Source organism: Oenanthe melanoleuca, chromosome 4 (genome assembly GCF_029582105.1).
Source record: "Oenanthe melanoleuca isolate GR-GAL-2019-014 chromosome 4, OMel1.0, whole genome shotgun sequence".
NCBI lineage: Eukaryota > Metazoa > Chordata > Aves > Passeriformes > Muscicapidae > Oenanthe > Oenanthe melanoleuca.
This window is the reverse complement of record NC_079337.1, coordinates 54561477-54583722: the sequence shown is the minus strand read 5'-3', so window position 1 is coordinate 54583722 and position 22246 is coordinate 54561477. Positions and strand designations below refer to the sequence as shown.

At 39.1% G+C, this 22246-nt stretch overlaps 3 protein-coding genes across 6 annotated transcripts in view; 2 read left to right on the top strand and 1 right to left on the bottom strand.

Moving 5' to 3' along the window:
• The first annotated feature begins 1735 nt into the window (after nucleotides 1-1735).
• On the top strand, nucleotides 1736-16218 carry LAP3 (leucine aminopeptidase 3). The gene is made up of 13 exons (XM_056489650.1): nucleotides 1736-1953; nucleotides 2302-2414; nucleotides 2753-2807; nucleotides 4524-4629; nucleotides 5723-5882; nucleotides 8511-8672; nucleotides 9649-9807; nucleotides 10502-10626; nucleotides 11962-12050; nucleotides 13145-13247; nucleotides 14756-14835; nucleotides 15479-15591; nucleotides 15696-16218. The coding sequence occupies exons 1-13, from the start codon at nucleotides 1831-1833 to the stop codon at nucleotides 15892-15894; spliced, it is 1587 nt and encodes a 528-aa protein (XP_056345625.1). The 5' UTR covers nucleotides 1736-1830; the 3' UTR covers nucleotides 15895-16218.
• A 981-nt stretch (nucleotides 16219-17199) lies between these two features.
• MED28 (mediator complex subunit 28) lies at nucleotides 17200-21281 on the top strand. The gene is made up of 4 exons (XM_056489649.1): nucleotides 17200-17388; nucleotides 17471-17537; nucleotides 18336-18448; nucleotides 18887-21281. The coding sequence occupies exons 1-4, from the start codon at nucleotides 17239-17241 to the stop codon at nucleotides 19082-19084; spliced, it is 528 nt and encodes a 175-aa protein (XP_056345624.1). The 5' UTR covers nucleotides 17200-17238; the 3' UTR covers nucleotides 19085-21281.
• The window catches only part of FAM184B (family with sequence similarity 184 member B), a 37508-nt gene continuing 36514 nt past the window's right edge, over nucleotides 21253-22246 (bottom strand). For all 4 annotated transcript variants that reach the window (XM_056489645.1, XM_056489646.1, XM_056489647.1 and 1 more), the window contains one exon: nucleotides 21253-21343. In XM_056489645.1, coding sequence (XP_056345620.1) covers nucleotides 21253-21343 — 91 coding nt within the window. The remainder of the gene's footprint in view (nucleotides 21344-22246) is intronic.

The window sequence follows — 22246 nt, the reverse complement described above, 5'->3', positions numbered from 1 at the left end:
GAAGAAGTTCCTATTTTATACTACCCTCTTAACTGTTTTTCTAAATCTACTGGTGCTTTCACTCAGACTGTACCCTGGGCCACAACTCCAGAAAGATGGTGCAATAGCCAATACATGGATAGGCAGCAAACAAACCCAGGCTAGGAAGGTATCTTAGGTGATAACAACACAGCACTGCCCTGAAAACTGTCCACAGGGGCCTCTGTGGTACCACCACCTTCCTCTCCCAGAAAATTCTGAGTGGCTTTGAGACAGAAAAACTTGAAGTGCAGCATAATTACACAAGTAGAATGCTTGTAATTTGTAATTGTTCTATGAACATGTATAATATAGATGTAATTACTGTACAGAAAGAATTATATCGTGGCATGTAACTTGGCTTTTACTAAATATAATTCTCTTCAGGAGGTGAGAAGAAAGCAGATTCTTAAATCTTCCATATTGAGTGATTGCTTTGAAAATGCTTTTCAGTAGTACTAATATGCATGTATTGCAACACATTTTCATACTGATAATGAACTGCTTGATGGCCCCCAAATTTTCACCCTCTCCAAAAAATATTATTGAATAAGAATCAAGGGACTATTTAAGTGAGGACAAGATTAAAGATTTGTTGGAGTGGATTCCTAGGTAGGTCACAGTAGCTCTGAAAGAATCTGTAGAATGCACTATATACATGAAGTTAAAGGGGGATAACTGGGCTGATTGGTGTTGTAATTTCTTGATTTGAATAATTTCAACAATTTCAACAATGTAACCAAGAGCCTTGCCAAAATAAATAAAGCTAATTAATTAATTACCACTTTGATTCTTTAAATAATATTATGCTTTTATGTTTAAAAAATGTATTTTTACAAGATAAATCAAATTGGATGCAATTTCCCTCAGTCATTGTTTCTGAGTGCTGCTGTCCTTAATAAAACATGTTATTTGTGAAGTGTACCACTTCATGGAAAAAGCTGTGAGGTGGGTAGTGCAATAAATTCCTAGAGAACAGGCCCAACTCCTTCCACATCGTGTTCTGCTGGTCTAACAGTGTAACTCCACTTAAAAATGTGTGGAAAAGCAAACATACATATACATATTGTCACAAGGTGTCTTATTTTCACATATTAAAATGAATTATTTAAAATCTATGCTTCACACTTCAAGGGTAGGGAAAGATACAAAAAATGTCTGGATCCCATGAAATTGAAGTCCAGTGCATGTTCAATGCTCTTCAGACTTACCATACAGTAACTGTCAGCAAAACTCCAACCAGTTATTGTCCATACAGTACTTTTGCTGAGCATAAATCTACTTCTGATATTACAGCAATTCTCTTGTGAATTTTCCTGTCAGAATATAACCGCAGTAATTTTTATTGAGTTGTTGGGGTTTTTTTTTTTTCATTTATCACATTTTTATTTCTTTTTTTATTTGCAGCCTGAAATTGTTACTGCTTTCTCGTAGAAAATAACGCTCGTTTGCAATAAATTTTTATTTTCCCTAAATAATTTCCATTTGAATCTTCAATATGCAAATTAAGTATGCAGACTAAGGCTGTGAGAGAAGTACGACCACCTATGTAGAACATGCCACGAGAGGGCTAAAATCCACTGTGAAGACGGATGCACTATGGACGTGTTTTGTATAGCTCCACACCGTTGGGGAATGGCGGCTCGGGTTCCCCGGGATCCCCGCTCGGGGAGCGCTCCGGTGCCGCCCTGCACCCCGCCCCTGGCGGCGCGGGCTGATGAGGCGCCGTGCGCGCCGGGCCCGCCCCTGCTGCCTTCCCCCTTGCCTTTCCCCTCGCCTTCCTTCCGTGCCGTGCCGTGCCGTGCCCGTGCCATGCTGCTGCCCTGCGTGCGGAGCGGGGCTGCGCGCCGCCTGGCCCGGTCCGTGCCCCGCGCCTGCAGCCGCTCGGCGCAGGGCCCCTCTCCGCGGGGCTACAGCCGCGCCGCGCCCGGCAAGGTGAGGGGCGGCGGGGCCGGGCCGGGGTCGCGCCTCCCTTCCTCCGCTAGCAGACTGGAGAAGCTTTTTGTACTTAAAATTACTGATTGAAGGAGTTTTTGTTTTTATGTGATCGGCAAAATGGTTGTAATTTAGTTATGTTGTATCTGATTTCTTCTTCACACTTTAAAGTAGTTGTAGCAGTTGGTCCTGTTTTGCTGAAGTGTTACTCTGTGCATCACGTTAGATAAATTAAAAAATTGAGATAAATACACATAGATGTAGCAATAGTTTGAACAGTGTGCTCGCTGCCTCTCTGATGGGTCTCTAAATTTCGTGTTGTTTACATTAACGCGTGTCCTTTTCTAGGGTCTTGTTCTGGGAGTCTACTCTAGCGAAAAGGATGGTGCTGCCCAGTTCACTAGTGCAGGAGATGCTTTTGATAGGCTTGTGTCTGGAAAGCTGAAGGCGCTTCTGTCCCTGTAAGTGTGTGATAAGCTTCTGAAATGGATTAAAGTACCTACAAATACCAGTAGGAATTATGTTGGTTTGGTTTCGTTTTTTTCATTATTACTGTCTGTGTCCATATCGCTGTCAGGCTGGTATTTGCTTTGACAGTTTGGTGGGGAACTCCCATGATAAAAGCAGTCACTGAGCAAACATACAAAAATTTCATGGGACCCATTTTCTGCTCTGAATCAGGAGAGCCAAGCATCCCAGTGCATGTGTGGCACATTGTGTGGTCGTGGAGTAAATGTAGTACTGTAAGGCTTATCACAAGTAAGACCTTCTCTATTGAAATAATCTTTTTGTGTCCTAGATGTGGGCCACCTTTGAAGAAAGGCAAAACACGCGTATTTCATGGTTTGCATCAGGTATGAAATTTGTGGTTTTGTATGCTAGTTGATTGACGTGTGAAGTTAGTCCTTATGTCTGATTTTATGCTGAGTTCAATGCTGTGCTTTTATAAATGGCCTGCTCTTCTTCCCTTGTCTGGACTGTTTCAACTCCTGTTCTGCACTGCCCGTGTTTGCATAGCCTTGTGCACAGTCCTGTACTCCCTCCACTGCAGATAAGGAGGATGTGAGCAAGTTTGCTCCAAAGGTGCTGTACTCTGAATTGCTTCTTCCTGAATCAGCTAAAGCATGGCAGGTTTGGATCTGACTTCTGTGACTCCTGTGTCCAGGAGGGGTGAGTGTATGAGGAGTTGCTGAGAGGTGCAAAGACCTTCCAGACCTGACAGTTCTAACACAAGGTCGTCCCTTCATAGACTTTTTAAGTCAGGTGCTTGAAACCTCTGTAAGCAAGATATGGGACTGTCTCCAAGCAGAACTTTTGTCTGCACAGACATGATAGATCACAAAGGTAGGAGATGAGGATTCATCTGCTCAAAGTCAGGCTTTTGGTGGAGCCAGGATAGAACTAATGCACATGTGTGAAGCTGACCAGTATGGAATGATTTGTGCCTTTTTGGAGTCCTAGCTAAGGCCTAGGTGGGCATGTGATGTGGCACTCGGTGTTCATGTCTACGTAACTGAATCTTACATTAAGGCTATTTAAATAATCTGAAATAAATCCATTTGTAGTGAGAATTGCCTACCACGTATAAATTCCTCTGCGGACACCCCATGCAGGTGACACTGGACTTGGTAAAAAGGCTCTCAGAAACTTCATGGAAGTTGAGTGCACTTAAGGTCCCATTATCCCAGTTCTACATACGGGATGGGCTCTAAAGTGAGTAGCAAATCTCTGCAAAAGAAGACAAGAGAATGTTAACTGGAATCACTGATTTTCTGGAAAGCTAATAGAAGTTTCAGTGTTTTGTGGACTAAAAGACTTTACTAGACTGTAGCAGTTTGAAAGCTGATTGTTAAAGATTGTTAAAGATGGAAGGGAAAGCCTAAGATTAATTTAATTTGTTTTCTTAAGAGCTATAGGAACATTATATATGTTCACATATATAGCTTTGAGTTTTATATAAATTTGACTTCACTCTTAAAAGGCTCCTTTAATCCTTATTACTTCTTTTTTCCTTACATTTGCTTGCAGCTTATAAATCAAGCATGTAGTCTGCTGTGCTACATTGTTTTCCTGAGTTCTGGAGAGGTGTAACTTTGTGCACTTTGGTTTGCTACCTGGCAAATCCTGCCAGCAGACCTCCTGGGATAAGCTAGCACACTGAGCTTTTGAAGTGATTTTATTTTCTTGAACATAGCGCTGTGCCAAATAAGGTTACAATTCTCCAGATAAGTTCTGTCCTTTCTTACAGCTTGAAAACTGGATCTGCTTTCCAAGGACTCTTAGGCTTGCCGTTGGGAGTGTTGAGCATAAAGCCCTGTCTGCTATGTTCAATGCTCGTGTTTATTAACTGGACAACTGAATAACTGACTGCATTCCTGTGGCAAATGATTGGAAGCACAGGACAGCAGCACCATTTTCACTCTTAATGAAAAGTGCCTGATATAGAAACAGTACTGCATGTATTTTAATGCTATGCTTGGTTTGATTTGGAAAGTGAAGTCTTTTTAACAACTCTGCTGTGGCTGTAACAATAAGGAAAGTGAATCCATTTGTGTGTTGGCTTCATCTAGGACTTTCCAAGTGTGGCAGTAGTTGGCTTGGGTAAGAAGAATGCTGGAATAAATGAACAAGAAAACTGGAATGAAGGCAAAGAAAACATTCGTACAGCTGTTGCAGGTTAACTACTTTTTAAATTTTTTAAGCATTTTGTCTGTAAAACAATTGCAGTTCTGCAGCATGTTCCATTTTTGAAGTCCAAGTCTAGGTATGTCTTTGTTTTGAAAAGCACAACATACTGCATGGCTTGGTAAATGCATTTACTTGTCACTGATACTTATGTAAATTTTTCCTTAGTGAGCAAGGAGTTATCAAGAATGTAAATTTATATTATTATATATATAGTTATTTATATCAAATAACTTTCCAAATAGTGTGATATTGAAAAGGCACTTGTCTAGTAGTTAGTACTTTGGAGCTGGGGAACATCACTTATTCACTTTATGGTCACTCTATAAGTAAGTAAGCACTTATATTTACTTCTGCCACTTACTTCATAACTGAGATATTTGTGTTATAAACACAAACACATCATTCACAACATTAGTACTATGGTTCAGTATGTTATCTGTTGAAGACAGAAGAGAGTTTATCTTAATCAAGGATTGCTGCATCTTAAGTGTGTAAAATAAGAATTAAGAGTTCTCACTGAAGACTTGTATTGTCTGTGTTTGGATGACAGCTGTATGTCCAAAGTGCTAGCCTGTGGCTGTCATTAACATTGTTAATTAAAGTTCACTTTGTAGCTGACATAAAACATTGTTAAATTCCTTGGGAACATACTTGGGAAATAGAATTTATGGAATGCATACTTTATAAAAGGTATATAAACTCATCTGGAAGAAAAGAACAGTCATGTTCTTGGTAAAAAATTAAATTATGACAAATTTCTGATACCTGTAGATAGTCATATTTCATAGCTCTCCGGAATAGTAGAGCCTTGCTTTGCTATAGAATAAGCTTTAAGGAGTCAGAGCAACTATGATATTTCCTTTTTTATTCTTGCAAAACATTTTAATAATTATAATTCATCAATTGATATTTTTAGTAAAAATTTGCCAGTATATGGTCATTAGCATTTCTGTTTCTTCTACTGCATGATCTCTTTGACTGACTTGCATATAAACTCAGATATCTTGAGTTAAAATTATTTTTTTCCTTGCAATGTCCCATTGATCACCTCGGACACCTGTTTCTGTGCTGTATTTTTCAGTTGGCTGCAGGCAGATCCAGGACCTGGAGATCCCTTGTGTGGAAGTAGACCCCTGTGGAGATGCACAAGCAGCTGCAGAAGGTGCTGTCCTTGGATTGCATGAATATAATGAGCTGAAGCAAAAAAAGAAGCCTGTAGTTACTCCTCAGCTTCATGGAAGGTAATGGCAAAGGAAAGCTTGCCTATTTATTCATCTGTTTGTTTGCTTCATAATAAAACTGTATGGCATCTTGTGCACGAGAAAAACAAAACTGAAAGAACAGGACTAGCAACAGTACTGTCCTTAACTTCTACTCATTTGAGTTTCCTGAAGCATTTTTCACCTCAAGTATATTTATAGTGTTTGTTCCATGTGCTTTGATGCCATACTCAGAGGTTAAGGGTAAATAAATGCTGCTTCATAGAAAAGAAGGACCAGGTAAAAATAAAAGTAAAAGCTACCTGAAGAGAAGTTGTGGTATAGTAGGTCTTCTGTTGGTATTGGGTGCCAGAATTGTGGAGAAGAGGTATTTCAAACTCCATAAATGGATAAATCCATTGCAGAATCAGGAAATGCTAACTGACATCAGACCAGTGCACTATGGATATATTTTACATAGTTCATTTGTTATATTTTCATTCACAGAGTGTAATGCAAGAAGAAAAGCCTGGGTTCTTCTGATCTCTAAACAAACATCACTTACTGAGACCAGAAAGTAGAACCAGAGCTTTTGGTTTCAGAACAATTATTGGAGTGGACTTGGGATGTTCTGTATAGGGTATTCTGTCATGCAGGGGAGAGGTATTTCTTGTATGTACTTTAAACAGGAACAGGTTCTTCCTTACGAAGAAGTTAGTGAAATAAAGTGGAAGCCTCTTGATTAAGCATGTCTTGATAAGTTATACGTAAAATAAACACTCTTCCTATTTTGTAGCATGGCAGATAGTTTAGAAATGGATTAAATTTGTATTATATATAAAAATTTCCTGAAAGCGTAGATGGTCCTATGACCGGTTATGGAGGTAATTTTTTTATATAGTAATTTATGTTGGAAAGGACTTTTGGAGGTCATTCAGTCCATCTCCAACTTGGATTAGGGATAACCTGGATATTACATACAACATTAAAGCATGGTCAGATTTGTCAGGCTTTTGTTTAGTCCACATTTTAATATCGCCTGAGTTGAAAATTCCACTACCTCACTAGACCATTTCTAGTGCTTAACTACACTCATAGTGAATTTTTTTCTTTGTGTCCTATTGCATTTTTCCTTGTTGAATATTGAGATTGTTTGTTACTCTTTTACTGTGCAGCTCTGAGATATGTCTGTATTCAGACACACTCCAGCTTCACTTAATGTTTTCTCAATTTGTCTGCAAGAATTTCTATGTGAAAAGCTACTTAAAGTCAAGAAAAAGCACAGAATCATTTAGGCTGGAAAAGACTTTTAAGATCAATTACATCCACTGTAGTCCTCCATGGCAAACCCTCTCATCACAGAATTCAGTTAAGTTGGTCAGGAATTTGCCCCAAATCTAAAATGGTGGTTCCCAGTGACCATTTTGTCTTTCACATACCTAGAAATGGCTTTCAAAATTACTTTCTGTGCAAACTTCTAAGGAATTAGTCTAGGATTACTGGCTTGTAGTTCCCCTTATCCTCTTTGGTATTTTTAAAGATACATATTTGTCCTATTTAGTCATCAGGGACCCCATTCAGTTACACCTTTTAAACTGAAAGAGCCCAGGCTTGTAATGATGCCAGCCAGTCCCTCAGAACCCTCAGATATGTGCTGCCTGCTACCAAGGACTTATGTCCATCATCCTAAAGCTGAGTCCTAAGTCTCTCTTCCTGTCACGAGGAGTGTCCCTCTTCCTCAAACTCTGTTGCTGAGCACAAAGAACTGGGGAATCTGGAAGCAGATCTTCATAGTTATTAAGGCTGATGCAAAGCCAGCATTAACTTCAGTATTCTCAATGTTCAGTAGATTGCCTACATCATTTTGCAAGTGAACAGTATTATTCCTGCCCCACCTTTTGCTGATGATGTACCTGTTGAAGTCCTCTAGGTACCTTTCCCACTTCTTGCCAGTTTCAGTGTCAGCTGACTTTTAGCTTCTTAATTACATCCTTCCATATCCAGGCAATATTTCTGTATTCCTCTATTTCTCTGCTCTTTTTAGAGGCAAAATCCATTTCAATGCATTGTGATAACTTATAAAGTAAATAAGTTGTCTCAGTAAAATGAAAGATTTTGTACTGGTTATCTGGCAAAGTAACCAGAGAGACTTGCTCATTTCCTACACAGGCAGCTCTGTGAATGTTTGCTCTGTCATTTGTTAGTAAAGTGCCTTGAGTGCACTGGGAAATGAGATCCAAATTCCACTCTTACTGCATAATCATATTTCAGTAAAGGGAAAAACAGAATTGGAGACTTTATATGGTAAATAAAAAATTTCAAGGCTGTTAAAAGTAATGTGATTACAAACTTCTGAAGGGGTATTAAACCTTGTGTTTAAGGATTTAAGCCAATCTTTGATTAGTAAGGATTAGGGTAAGACCTAATGAATTGGATAGATAATTTACATCTGTCTACTCTTGTATTGTCCTAGCTTTCTCTGAAGTATTTGGCACTGACTAGAACCAGAGATGAGTTACTAGACTAGAGTCTTTGTAGAAAGGTAACTGTGATATTTTTAATTGTTCCTAAGCAATGATACTGCATTTTAAGAAAGAAAATATGTGGATGCTGACAACATCTTTCTTTTGCAAATATGTGTAATCCCAATCATTGTGTGTTGTTGTTTAGTGCTGAAAATGAAGCCTGGCAAAAAGGTGTTATCTACGCTGAGGGGCAGAACCTTGCTCGGTACCTTATGGAGGCTCCAGCTAATTATATAACTCCAATTAAATTTGCTGAACATATTGAACAGAAGCTCAGAAGTTTCAGCAATGTAAAGGTCCACATAAGGTAAATTCCATGGAAATGATTCCTCTGTGGGAATTGAGGACCATAACAGTAAGATTAGATACCTTCCAGGTTATTCAAATCTGAAGTTATTCAAATCTCATTTTCCCTTTGCTACTTCAAATGACAAAAGCAGGGGAAGTGCTTGAGGAAAAGGTATGAGGGGTGCCCAGATTGCAGGATATTCTCCATGCTTAAGTGAGCTGATGGTTTGCAGGGGAAGCAAGATACTGTGATGCAGTAAAATCATTAGCTGTCAATTAGTCATGCAGTCAATTACTGATGAATTAACATGTGCTGTGAAAAGAAGCCTCAGTGTGTAGAAGGCTAGTATTAAGTACCTTTTGTTTTCTTCCCAAGTGGATTTTTTACATACCTTTGGGGTTTTTTGTGTAGATGTGGTAATAAAACATCTTCTATTTATTGCTATTACTGTTGGGATTTTTTAAATAGTTTTTTAAAATATGAGATGAAGCCATAAAAGCCTTTGCAAGTGAATTTGCACAGCTATTACTTCTTACCCCTGAATTTCTACTTTCTGCTCTATAGTGGAAATGGTTGTGCAAGTGTTGGAGGCTATTTTGTTGGGGAAAGCTTGCTAGCAGAAAGCTAAATGTAACCTGCTGCAATATTGTTGCTTCACATGCCTTAGTATCTGCAGCTTCACAGGCAAGTGAAAGGTCAGTGTTTCTGATGTAGAGCCTGTAGACAAGTTGTTGTTTCTTTGGGGTTTTTTAAACAAGAAAAAACAAAAATCAAGGAGCAACTTTGAGAAAGTATTTTTGTGCTTCACCAAAAAAGGTAGTAGTGGTTGGATTTAAACTACTGTTTCCAAAATAACTAGCCAAAATGAAATGGTTTGTGTACAAACCTTCAAAAATCATGAACTCTTAAAAAAAATCACCTTGGTCAAAGTGTCCAGTTGGAAAAAAAAAAAAAACCCAACAAAAAACAAAACTAATACATGTTTCTATACCAGACAGGAGTCTTGGATAACAACACAAGAGATGGGAGCATTCCTGAGTGTGGCTAAGGGTTCAGCTGAACCTCCCATCTTCCTGGAGATTCACTATTTAGGGAGTGCTAATACAGATGACTCCCCATTGGTATTTGTAGGAAAAGGAGTTACGTTTGACAGGTATGTATGCTAGTATTTTAATTACTAGAGGGTGAAAATGCTTTCCTGCTATTCATATGCAACAAGGAGATGCTTTTTCCTTGCTCAGCGCATCTTCCAATGCTGTTCCACTGAACTTGCATTGTAGTAGCTTGTGCTGCCTTTTCTGGCAATGAGACAATATCAGTTGTCCAAAGTAGGAATTAATATGCCATCGTCTTGTAAGGGGAAGAAGGAAATTCAGAGGGAAAGAAAATAAAGAAGGTGCTATTTATTTACTTGAACTGAACAAACCTGTGGATGAAGAATTTGCGTGTTTTGAATTGCAGTATGTCACTGGACATTTAGATGATGCTTAAGGAAATAGAAAATAGTTCATTCTTCTCAGCAGTTCCTTTCAACTGATTTCTATGTCACATACGACTGAAAAATTTATCAGTCAGTTCCCCATCTGTATGTTAATTTCTACTAAGTGTACTATTTTGTTCGTTTTGTGCACTGCAGTTTACCTGGATTTTTATTGTTTCTTAATTATGAGGAAGTAATACTTTATCTGAAATGAAAACCCAGATACCTTGCTTTCAGTACACTTACTAGGGTTGCAAAAGTATTTAGAGCATGAGGTCTAGCATTTACTAATGCTTGGTGTTAACACATACTGATGGACAGAACATCATCAGTGTATGTGACATCAAACTTGAGCTGTTTGTTCCAGTGGTGGCATTTCACTGAAGCCGTCATCAGGCATGGATGCCATGAGAGCAGATATGGGAGGAGCAGCAACTGTCTGTTCAGCCATTGTGACAGCAGCAGCTCTAAATTTACCTTTGAACATAATTGGTAAGTGTTTTTGAGTGGAGAATCCAAAAATCTTAGTTCTACAAGGTTTTGTGAGATAGTATTTTTCTAGTATTAACAATGGTAAAAGCCATGTACTACAAAAAACATCATGGACTCTTGCACACCTACTTCTCTCATTCCTTTGTTCAAACTCTTCCATTTTTAATTGCATATCAAAAAATTACTATTTGTTACTTTGATAAAATATTGGAACACCAAATCAAGATTTTTAAGGTATGATTTTTAGATCCTAAGTGAGACATGTTTGTCAATAAAGATACTTACTTTCAGTGAGTCTTGGGAAAGTCCCAGACATTCATTACAAGAAGGAATGTGCATCTCTGTAATAGTAGTTAGAATGAAAAGGAGTGCATGCCACAACTGAACAAGAAGAGGGATCAGCTCTAGTTTCCTTAGGTGAATGTCTCAGCAGAAAAATAAACCAAACCAGACTGCTGATACAGTTCTGTATGTGCAATGATTTGTTTTTTTCTGAAACAAAGTTTATTTTTTCTGCAGAGGTAAAATTAAATGAGCTGGTTCAGACACCGTGGCAAGACCAGCTGGCAATGACATGGAATATGGTCTAGGATAAGTTTTAGTTTGAGAAACTCGACTTCGAGTTGTTACTTTAGTCACTTCCATGCTTCAACCAGGAGAGGGCGGCCATGCCCACACACATTCTCACGGCGTTCCTAACCGAGGTGTGCGATGGGGAGGGCTGGCCGGGAGCCTGTGCACATCATGCCACTGAAAAGTAGTGCTCCACTTGTGGACCTTGTACCACGTGCAGGTTTTCCCTAGGAGTGGTGGAGTATCTTTCATTCCATGATCCCAGTCATAGTTGCAGTTTTGACGCTGAGCCTTTTTTGCTCATTTCTAGTTGTTCTTGCTATGGCTGGAGTTATGTGACAAGTCCTTGGACCACTCTGGACATTATACAGTGAGCAGAGCCTGAATGGCTTGGAGCATTTATTTCAGAAGTTTCTAATTTCAGAAAAAAAGAAGTTCCTTTACATGTGAATAATTATATATGAGAGACACAAAATAATATTTATTGCTCCTCTGATATCACTTGTCTAGGAAAAATGTAGAAGAAAACCCTTGTGGTAGTGCAGGTGAGAGAGCCTGGTGTTGCATTATGCAGAGGAGTTTCCCTGACTGAAATTGGACCATGTGTCTTTCATTAACTGGGAAAATTTGGATTTTGAGCTTAATTTCAAAATTACACTTGTACTGTTTTCTTAAGAAGGTGTTGGGAGTTTATCTAAGTGGGTTTTTTCTACAGCTTTTCTGAGAAGAAAACTAGTAATTTGTTTTTCTTTTTTTTCTGAGGTTTGGCACCTCTCTGTGAAAATATGCCAAGTGGTAAGGCAAACAAGCCTGGGGATGTAGTTAGAGCCAAGAATGGAAAAACAATACAGGTATGTGTGTGAAACTTGGATTTTGAGTACTTTTAGTGAACTGCTTTAATCAACCAAGTTGAGGGAAGTCAGAGTACATCTGAAACAATCCCTTAAAGATAAGCAGTGCAAATGTACTGTTTTTAAAATTGTAAGAAGCATATTACTATCTAGAAATTGCTATAGTAGGAGTTTTTTCAAATATAAATTGAAGAGACGGGACATGTTTTATAAATTGCTAGGAAAAGCTGCGAAGTAAGGTCATTTATTGAGCACACTGGAAAAGCTTATTTGGCACAAGAGGTTGTTACAATGCTCATAAATACAGGCTCTAAGTCCAAATAATTGCTTCCAGCAGACCCATCAGGACAATTCCTAGCTATCTGGAGTAAGACATCAGAGTAAGACATCAGTTTCCTGCTGATGTAACCAAGGTCTTTACACTGCCAAAATGCTCAGTACAATCAGAACTCTGAGTCACAGGGGCTGTTGGTTCAAAGGAGCTTGCCAAATCAGTACCCATATTTATTACAAATGGTTACATACTCATTTAATAGATTAAATTGTAAAAAAAAAAAAAAAAGTAATTGTGCTGTAGATCACTGATTTAATGCAGAAGTAGATGGCTTTCTTGTTGTCTGAATTTCTGTGATTCTGCCACTTCTGACTTGCTGAGCCTTCCATTTCTTTGACATTAATCTCTGAAAACTGAGTTTAGTCACCCTCTGATTTGAGGGAAAAAGACTGGGCATGTATTCCCCCACCAAGAAGAAATCTGCAAGAAAGTGCTGGTAGCTCCAAGCATGTGATGCAGCCTGTGTGCTCTCCTGAGACCCCTCTCCAGACACTTCTGAGGAGCCAGCAGTGCAGAGACCCAGCATGCAGGGGATGTTGTAGTGCTGAAAGATTACTTACCTTAGCTGCAGATAGCTTTTACTTTATACACATAACTGTATATTAATACTATACTTTTTCTTTCTTTTTTTCAGTGTAGTTAAATTTTTGTTACGTGAAGTTTCTATTGCCTCTATCCAACAGCTGTATAATGTGAGAAATATATCAGTGAAAGAGTTTACTGTACTTTATCTGCTTTTTTACTGATTTTGCCTTTGAAGGTAGATAACACAGATGCAGAAGGAAGACTGCTGTTAGCTGATGCTCTCTGTTATGCCCACAATTTTAATGCAAGGGCTATTGTGAATGCTGCAACATTAACAGGTAAGCAGTGTCCCTTCCCTGCTCATTTTGAAGTCAGTTTTGTGTTACTCATTAGTTGTGCTGTGTGTGAACCTTAATTCAAAGGCAACTGAGATGACTTTGCATGTTTCAGGACAGCAGCAAGCACATCTTGTGTGTCTCTGGAGTGGGGAGGGGACATGCAGGGTACTTGCTCAGCAGTGGAGATGAAGTTGGGTTGGCTCAGCCCAGCTGGAACCAAGAGCAGGAAAACCTACACATATTTCAGTGTTTCTGCACAGCGTTTCTCTGTGCTTCTCTTCCATCTCTGATCTGGACCCAGGCTTGTGTGATGCAGAGATAGTGACATGTCATGGCTTGCTGAATGCCTGAGATCTGACCTAGCCAGTGTCAGTTCTCCCACTCTGTGAGCCAGCTCAGGCTCCACGATGACAGGAGAGTTGTCATCATTCCTCAAGAATTCATTTGACTGAAGTACCTCCTATTTTTTGTGCAGTTTGCACACTTTTAGGCATTATGAAAAGTGTTTTAGTTGTTTCATCTCTACAGTTGTATAATAATGAAGTTGTAAATTTAAATTTAAAACCAGAAATTGTCTATGCAGCTCAAGAACTCACTAACAAGCTGTCATGGGTGAGGTGACTGTAGCTGAAATAAAAGCAGACATGGAAGAGTAATTCAGACAGGACTCCACTGTGTTGCTTAATGAATATGCTAAGCAAAATAATTATGCTTATGTAGATTCTCTGCTAATGCTTTAAATTATGTTCCATCAGTTTTTACCAGTTCAAATGCTGTGGAACAATTCAATTGACAGAAGGAAAACTGATTTTAAGATTGTTGACTTGTATGAAAGTATTCCTGTCTTGGGATCCTTGGGCTCCAAGTAGCAAGAAGGACAGATCCCATAGAAATTTCTTTGACATGTTTTGCTAAACAACTTTTTTTTTTCTTTCAACTAAGGCTCAAGTGTTGGTATTAGAGAAGCAGTTCTGGGACATCAAATAGATAAATATCTAATCCCATGGTTTCATATTTTGATAAGGAATATTTTAATGAATATTAATAAAGTAAATTTACACATGATAAAAAAGTCTGTGTAAATGAAATTCATAAAAGAGAAAGTATCAGCTCAAAAATTCTATATGTATATAAACTGGGAAAAGCCCATTCACTTGTATTTTCTACATGAAAATAATAATAGCTAGCTTTTTTTAGAGGATACTGCTATTGTTTAATACATTATCTTAGAACTATTTCTAAGAAACATTAATCTGAAGTCAGAAAAATCAGCTTAATGGGAAACAAAATATAATTTTTATGATTTCTTGTGTTTTTTAGAATATATAAATGTTTTTAAAACAGACTTCCAAAAATGTCAGTGTACTAAAGTCTTCACGTTTTTCATTCTGATAAATTCCTGTTACTGATAATAGGATTTAAAAATGGCAAGTTCTGTGAGGAGTCAGGATGCAGGAAATAGCTCAGGTCCACCTTTGTCATATAAACTTGAAGGTGTGTTTCTTTAGGTGCCATGGATGTTGCATTGGGATCTGCTGCAACTGGAGTGTTCACAAATTCATCTTGGCTTTGGACTCACCTCTATGAGGTAGGCTACCTGCATTATTATTAAATCATTATAGTAATTATTCAGTGATATCTTATTGGAAAGTTAGTACACTACTGAAAGTCTATGCAAATCTGAAAGATGTTATTATATTTTGAAATTTTAGGATAATGATGTCAGTACTTTATTTACTTGAAAATGTGTTAACTATTAATTACTAGCTCTTCAGTGAGATGTAATATCATACACCAAACTTCTCAAGGATCTGCATGTTCTGATAACTCACTGCATATGCATAAACTCTGGACTACTGGCAGTAATTAGTTCATGTTAAAAAGATAATTGATCTTGCTTAGCAACACTGAGGCAGGATTTCAGAGAGGCCTTGTGAGTGGCTGAAGTGCGATGGATCAAGGAAGCCTCTGAGGGGAGGTATTTCTGTGTCAGGTAAAAGGAAAAACAGATAAAATATGTGGTCTTTTGATGTTGCCTTTTGGCTAACACTGAAGTACCTAAAAAGCAGGATTGCCTTTTTTGTTTTGCAAACAGTGTATCTCCAAAAACCTTATATCTTGGGCTGAAGATTTTTAGACTGATAAAACCTAAACAAAAACAAGCATGCATGAAAACAGGGCTTACAAGTGCAGTTAAAAAAAAATTGCCCAAAATATTGTTTCTTTTTCAGGCCAGCATTTTGACAGGGGACAGAGTTTGGAGGATGCCTCTTTTTGAGCATTACACAAAACAAGTCACAGACTGTCCTCTTGCAGATGTGAGCAACATTGGAAAGTACAGCAGGTAAGACGAACCAATACCTTCTACGTGCCCCTTTCTTTCAACCTATTTAATATGTGTGCTGTTGGAATTGCTTTGGAAACGATGCATCTTTCTGTTTCCCACAGAGCTGGAGGAGCATGCACAGCTGCTGCATTCCTGAAGGAATTTGTGACTGCCTCTCACTGGGCTCATTTGGATATAGCTGGGGTGATGTCCAATAAAGATGAGGTGCCATATCTTCGGAAGGGCATGGCAGGGCGGCCCACGAGAACGCTCGTTGAATTTGCGGCTCGATTAAGTCAAGACAGTCACATTGCCAAATAAAAATACTTGTTCTAAAAGCATCCACTCTGCCTTAAGAAAAAAAATCTTGAAAGGTGCCATTCATAAATGAATGCCCCAAGCATATTTTCACTACTGCAATTAATTAAAAATGCATTTTATAAATTATTACTTGGGTAAGAATATCTCAACTTTGAGATTTGTCATCCCATTCCATATTGTGCAGCTTAAAATAAAAATTATTCTGTTTGAACTATTGAAATATACAAAAAAAAATACCAAAACATCATAATGGAAATTTTTGAGACATCTATTTTATATGTAAAGTAAGCATAATTATTGTAAACAATAAATACCTTTGTTGGATGTGAGTTTTGATTGAGAGGGAATAAACAATTGATGATAGATGTACCTCAGTTTTGGATGAGCTATAGGTGGTGTCAATGCTGACTCTGTAAAGTTGTTCATAAGAACACCATCCTGGCATTTTTTACTTAGGAAAATTAAACTGCTTTTGGTATGTACCAAGGCAGAAATGATGCTGTGTGATTAGCATTAACATGGCTTTAGCACAGAATTACCTATTAAGTTATAAACATGTCAAGAAGAGTGTATATTGTAACTTTTTTACAGAAAGCTAGTGAGTGCAAGTTAGTGTTTGTGTGTTTTTTACAGGGACCTGCCCTCATCTCACAAGGTTTTTGTCATCTTCATAGTTTCCCTTTCCTTGGTGCGAGGTGGCCACACTCCAAGCAGGGACATTCTTCCCAGAATCGGTTCAAACATCAAACACCTAAAACATGGGATGATGTTTTCTTGACAGTTTGGGGGATCAAAGGTTATGAGTGGGGTTTTTTGTTAAATGCTTTTGTGCGACAAGTGACACTGAAACAGTGCTTACCCGGGCTCGCACCTGTGAGAGGCAGGACCAAGGCCGGAGGAGGAGGGTCCCTTGGGAAAGATGGCTTTGCTGTCTCTGCTTGCCTCGTTCTAGCAGGGCTAGTGGAATTCCCACTGCGTGGCCAGCAGCGTAAAGGGAACCCTCCGCACCTCCTCTGCACCTCTGGAGTGCTCTGTCCAGTTCTGGGCTCCTCAGTGTAAGAAGTACATGGAGTTACTGGAGAGGGTCCAGCAGAGGGCTGTGAGGAGGATGGACAGTCTGGAGCATCTCTTATGAGTAGAGCCGGCAGGAGCTGGGTCTGGGTAGTCTGGAGCAGTCTAAGAAGGCATCTCATCGATACATTGCAGCGTCTCTTGGGTGCCTAGAGAGCCCGAGGAGCCGCGGCCGTGCCCGATCCCACCCGGAGCGGCTGCCCGAGGGCCCGGCCCTCAGCGGGCGGGGCCGCGCCGGGCCCGCTCCGCGCCTGCGCCGCTCCCGCTCCCGCCATGGCGGGCGCGCTGGGCGGCATGTTTGGCTCGCAGGGCCCGGGGCCGCCGCCGCCGGGGCCGCCCGGCCCGCCCGGCCTCATCCCGCCGCCCGCGGGGCCGCGCAACCCCAACAACACGCTGGTGGACGAGCTGGAAGCGTCCTTCGAGGTGAGGGGGGCAGCCGCGGGCGGGCGCTGCCTGCCTGCTCCGGCCCCCCGCAGCCGCTCAGCCGCGCTTCCCTCTCTCGCAGGCCTGCTTCGCGTCGCTGGTGAGCCAGGACTACGTGAACGGCACGGACCAGGAGGAGATCCGCACCGGTGAGCCCTGCCCTGCCCTGCCCGTCCCGAGGAACCCTCCTGGGAGCGGAGGCAGGAAAGCAGCCCGCCCGCCCGGGAATGCCCGGGCCCGGGTGGGAAGGGCAGCGTGGCTGCTGCCTCCTGGGCTTCCGTGGGGTTCTACTGGCGTGCAGTGAAATGTGTGTAAAGCACCAGGGAGGTGATGGGATGCATTGGGAAGCAGTAAGAAGGAAATGGGAAAGGCCAGGCCAGGTAGCTCAGCAGCGGTGCTTTAGGGCTTTATTGGTGTGAACAGGAGTTCGAAAAGTGGCCATTGACTACTCCTTAAAATATAGTTGTCCCTGAAAATTTTCTGAAACTTCACTCAAATGGCGTTTGAAAATCGGCATAAATGCTTTTCGAAACTCCTTTTTGGATATTTGGTCATATTCATGTGCTGTCCTGGAACAGCTTTTATTACCCAAACAGCAGTCTGTAGCATATGAGGGCAGAATATTCTCCTCAATAAGTGCATATTTTAGAACCCTACACTGAGCTTGTTCCTTAGGAATGCAACCAAGTTCCATGAATTATTTTATTACTACTTGTCAGAAGTAAACCTGAGAGGAAGTGTTGTCCTCCACTTCTATAATAACTTGTAAATTTGCAAAGCAGTGCCTTATACCGGATTTACTGGTTTATAAACGCATTGTTTTAGATATTCTGAGGATTTTTATTCTAGAAGGCACTAGAAAAGTGTTTTTAGTAGACTACTACCATTGCTAGCCTGAAATTTTTTTTTTGGGAGCTGTTCTTTCAATATTGTTATTATATGTCTAGGTGTTGATCAGTGCATCCAAAAGTTTCTAGATGTTGCAAGACAAACTGAATGCTTTTTTCTACAAAAAAGACTGCAGCTATCAGTCCAGAAACCAGAACAAGTAATTAAAGAGGTATGTTAATTTACCTGTCCTGTGCTAGATGAGATCAGCTGTGTACCTTAATCACTGTATTCAGTTGGTTTCTCAACATGATGCTGTACCTTAAGTTAGTAGAATTTGACTGTTATTGTAACTGTCACTGTGAACCTGGAGGAGCTGGATACCTGCTGCTGTGTGGAGTATTGGAACACAGTTGATAATTCATTGGAAGAGACAAACAAGTTAGTCAGATTTTGCTGGGGATGGTAATCTCTGAAATACGTGACATAGGTGAGCAGTACTAGTGCATTCACAGTGCTTTCCCTCTGTATCATTAGACACTTCCATTATTCCATTTTTCTACTGTAGGATCAGCTTGAAAACTCAAGGTCTAAAAAAGTTATATGCCCTTTATGTGAGGCAGTTATTCTTTTGAATGCTATCTACTAATACTAATTTTTTCATCTTTAGGATGTTTCAGAATTAAGAAATGAATTGCAGAGAAAAGAAGCCTTAATTCAGAAGCATTTGAGTAAACTGAGACACTGGCAACAGGTCCTGGAAGACATCAGTGTACAGCACAAAAAGCCTGCAGAAATGCCTCAAGGTCCATTAGCTTACCTAGAACAAGCATCTGCAAATATTCCTGCTCCAATGAAGCAAACATAATCTTCAGTTTGTACAGCTCAATATTTTAAAAACAATTGTGCTATTTGTATGCTTTTTGTATAATGTAATATGTACTGCAAATATAATTAAAACAATTAAGCCAAATAAATTTTCTTCTTTTTTTTTTATTACAGAAATATGGATTGGTTTAATGTTGTAATAGAAAATATTCAGAGTTGCTGTTCAGGGTGCTTTCTGGTAGAAGTGTGTCTCCTAGAATGCATCCTTTTCCTTCTAGAGAGGGTGGCTCTTGCTTTCCCCTCTGTCTTTTCGGTATGATCAAAATATTTGCAAAGATTAGTGTTTAATTTTTCTGGAATATTTAAATGTTTTGTGATTCAGTAATTGTCCATGAGTACCATTGCAGAAATACCCTTACAAATGTCTGTATGTAGTTAAAATCACTTTTTTTTTTTTTTAAGTGAATAGTCAGTCTCCACTGGACTGGCTCACTTCATGGAAGACATCTTGGGGAATACTAATTTGGTTCTTACAGAATTAATTGAAATGGAAGAACACACACAAAAGGGTGGGATATGTAATTCAGGCCACGTTACTGATGTTCAAACTCTCAGACTACTCAAGAGGTGTTCCAAAATACCTACCCCCAAAATACAGATCAGTCATTGTGAAGGTAGAATCACCACCACTGTCAGTATACAGAATTACCTTCTATTGCAGTGCTCTATTTAGTTAAGGTAAATGTAGCCAAAAAAGATTTTGGGAGGTCTCTAACCTTCAAAAAGAGTCCTGTTTATTACTAAGCAACAAATGTAATTCATCCATATAAACCACTTTTCTACATATACCTTTTTGGGGCAGAGTTGAATAATGAATTATTGTACTCCTGGAAATAAGAATTGCTAATTGTGTATTGAAATTTCCAGTGTTCTCCAGGCAGCGTGGATGAAAAATAATGAAAACAGCGCTGTACATTTCCATCCTCACAGATGCCAAGGTACCCATTGGTGTTAACGTACACTATTTCATCTCCTGATTACAAGTATGAAAAGTACTTTTTTGCCATATCTACTGGCAAAGTCACTTTTCCAACCAAGCAGTTCCTCTTAAAAAAAATACTAGACAACTAGGATGAAAAGTATTGGTCTGTAGAAGAGTTCTGCCCTTCCTTCTACCTCCTCCAGTGAGATGCAGTGGCTGTTTTGTATGGACTGTTTGCATCTGGTGGTGTAGCTCTTGCTTGCTGTTGGATGTAAGAAGAGGTTAAGCTGGAGATATACCTCTTTGCACATGTAAAATTTTTTTAGGAACTATCCTGTCTTAAACAGCAATAACTGTTACACTTTCACACTTACTGGTTCTGCCCTGCCAGCAATGAATTAGCATGATCTGATAAATGTAATCATTCCCACATTTTGCTTTTATGTGGGTATAAAACTAGTATGGAGTTAAAAGGTACAAGGGTGCAGTTGCCATCACTCTGGAACTCAGTGTACAAGTCTTACTTCAACATAACATAGAACTCTTCTGAAAAACGTAGAAATTGGATAATTTACAAGCTTTAATGTTCATATTTACACATCATCCTAATTTATCAGGCTGATACATATACTGAAATTCAATGGGAATGCTACATAGAAATGCTGACTATACAAAGCTATTTATGAAGCAAAGCAGATATTATTTCTAAACCAGCCTTCTATAAACGTGCTGTTTTTGAAGGTGTGCCACATGCTGTGCATCTTAAAATTTGTTTAACAAAAAACATTAAAAAACATTTAAAATTACATTGTTATATGCAGCACTTACTTTAAACAGCTGATGAAGCCAGCATATAAATGTACAGAAGGAAGATCTTTTTTCAGCTGATGCTAAATTGACAGAATGTGTCAGAGTCCAAATTCCATATTTAATGAAATTTTGGAGTGATACAGTCTCTTCATTAAAAAGTCTTTTCATATAACTGCAGCCAAACTTTTCCTTCATTTTTTACAGAAGTTGTTAAAAAAATGCATTTTCCTGAAATTCATGCCTGTAGCTCCATAGTTACTCGATGTAAGAAAGTGCAGGTATTTCCTAACTTTACTTAGAAATTATATGTTTGTTGTTTTTTTTCTTCTCTTAAATGATCTATTGGATTATCATTCCTAAAAGGAAAACCAGAATGACTTTTATAGTAATTTTGAAAAGTATGGAAATAGTTTGCTTTAAAATGAAAAATACTTGGTAAACCATTCTTGATGCTGAGGGTCTTGTTTTTTGTCGTCTTTGGTTTGTGGTGGTTCATTGCCATGTGTCCTGTGCAAACAAATAAGCATTAGCATCACCAACCTACTTACTTAAAATCTTACCAACATGTAATAGTTTTCTAGAAAGACTTATCATTCCATGAATGGTTCTGTGCTCACATGAATGGATAATGATGCCAGCTACAGTTTTAGTGGGATCTGTGCCAGCCAAGTAACTGGACTAGCAGCACTGGTTGCAACATGAAGAAAAGCATGAATCAGAGCTTAATAGCTATGGAGAAACATTTGAACACAGTTCTTGACACTCACAAAAAATTAAACAAAAGGATGCTTCAAGGATATGAAATCTTGAAAATCAGAGAATGACAGCTGCAATTCACTCTTAAAAATACAAAATACAATTTATGCATTAAAAATGTGTAAAAGTTCTATTTGAAACTGAAAGATTTATCGGAACACTACCTGGCATTCATAATTAATCCTATTACATAATCCCTGATTTTCCACAATTCAGGATTTTTTAAATATATGATAGCAAATAGGACTTAACTTATGATTGACTGATTCAAAAGAATTAAGCAAGTAGCAGCCGAGCAACCTTCAGTCTCCCTGTACCTTTGTTTCCCTTAAAAACAGAAATCCCATCTGCCTTGGCAGTCATCTGGCATGACACAGCATATTTATATCTTTAAGAAGTGGCAATTACCAAACAGGATCTAAGCCTGTGTCCCAGGTTGTTTTTGTCAGCAGTCAGCACCATCTACCCCCAAGGAAAGAACTCTCTTGCACATAATTTACAGGATAACTAATGTACACCAGGAGATAGGCAAGAAGGCTGGATTTTGTCCTGAGATACAGTGGCAAGGTTTGGGGATTTTTTAACTGTATATTAGCTATATATATTTTTAACTATTTCTTGAAGATAAAGTTTGTGCTATAAAATACTGAACAT

Excerpts from the sequence above, each read along its gene's own strand:
- LAP3 (XM_056489650.1), top strand. The coding sequence starts at position 1,831 with ATGCTGCTGCCCTGCGTGCGGAGCGGGGCTGCGCGCCGCCTGGCCCGG. Across the intron at positions 2,415-2,752 it reads CTGAAGGCGCTTCTGTCCCT|ATGTGGGCCACCTTTGAAGA; the intron begins GTAAGTGTGTGA and ends TTTGTGTCCTAG. Across the intron at positions 2,808-4,523 it reads TATTTCATGGTTTGCATCAG|GACTTTCCAAGTGTGGCAGT; the intron begins GTATGAAATTTG and ends GGCTTCATCTAG.
- MED28 (XM_056489649.1), top strand. The coding sequence starts at position 17,239 with ATGGCGGGCGCGCTGGGCGGCATGTTTGGCTCGCAGGGCCCGGGGCCG. Across the intron at positions 17,389-17,470 it reads AGCTGGAAGCGTCCTTCGAG|GCCTGCTTCGCGTCGCTGGT; the intron begins GTGAGGGGGGCA and ends CCTCTCTCGCAG. Across the intron at positions 18,449-18,886 it reads CAGAACAAGTAATTAAAGAG|GATGTTTCAGAATTAAGAAA; the intron begins GTATGTTAATTT and ends TTTCATCTTTAG.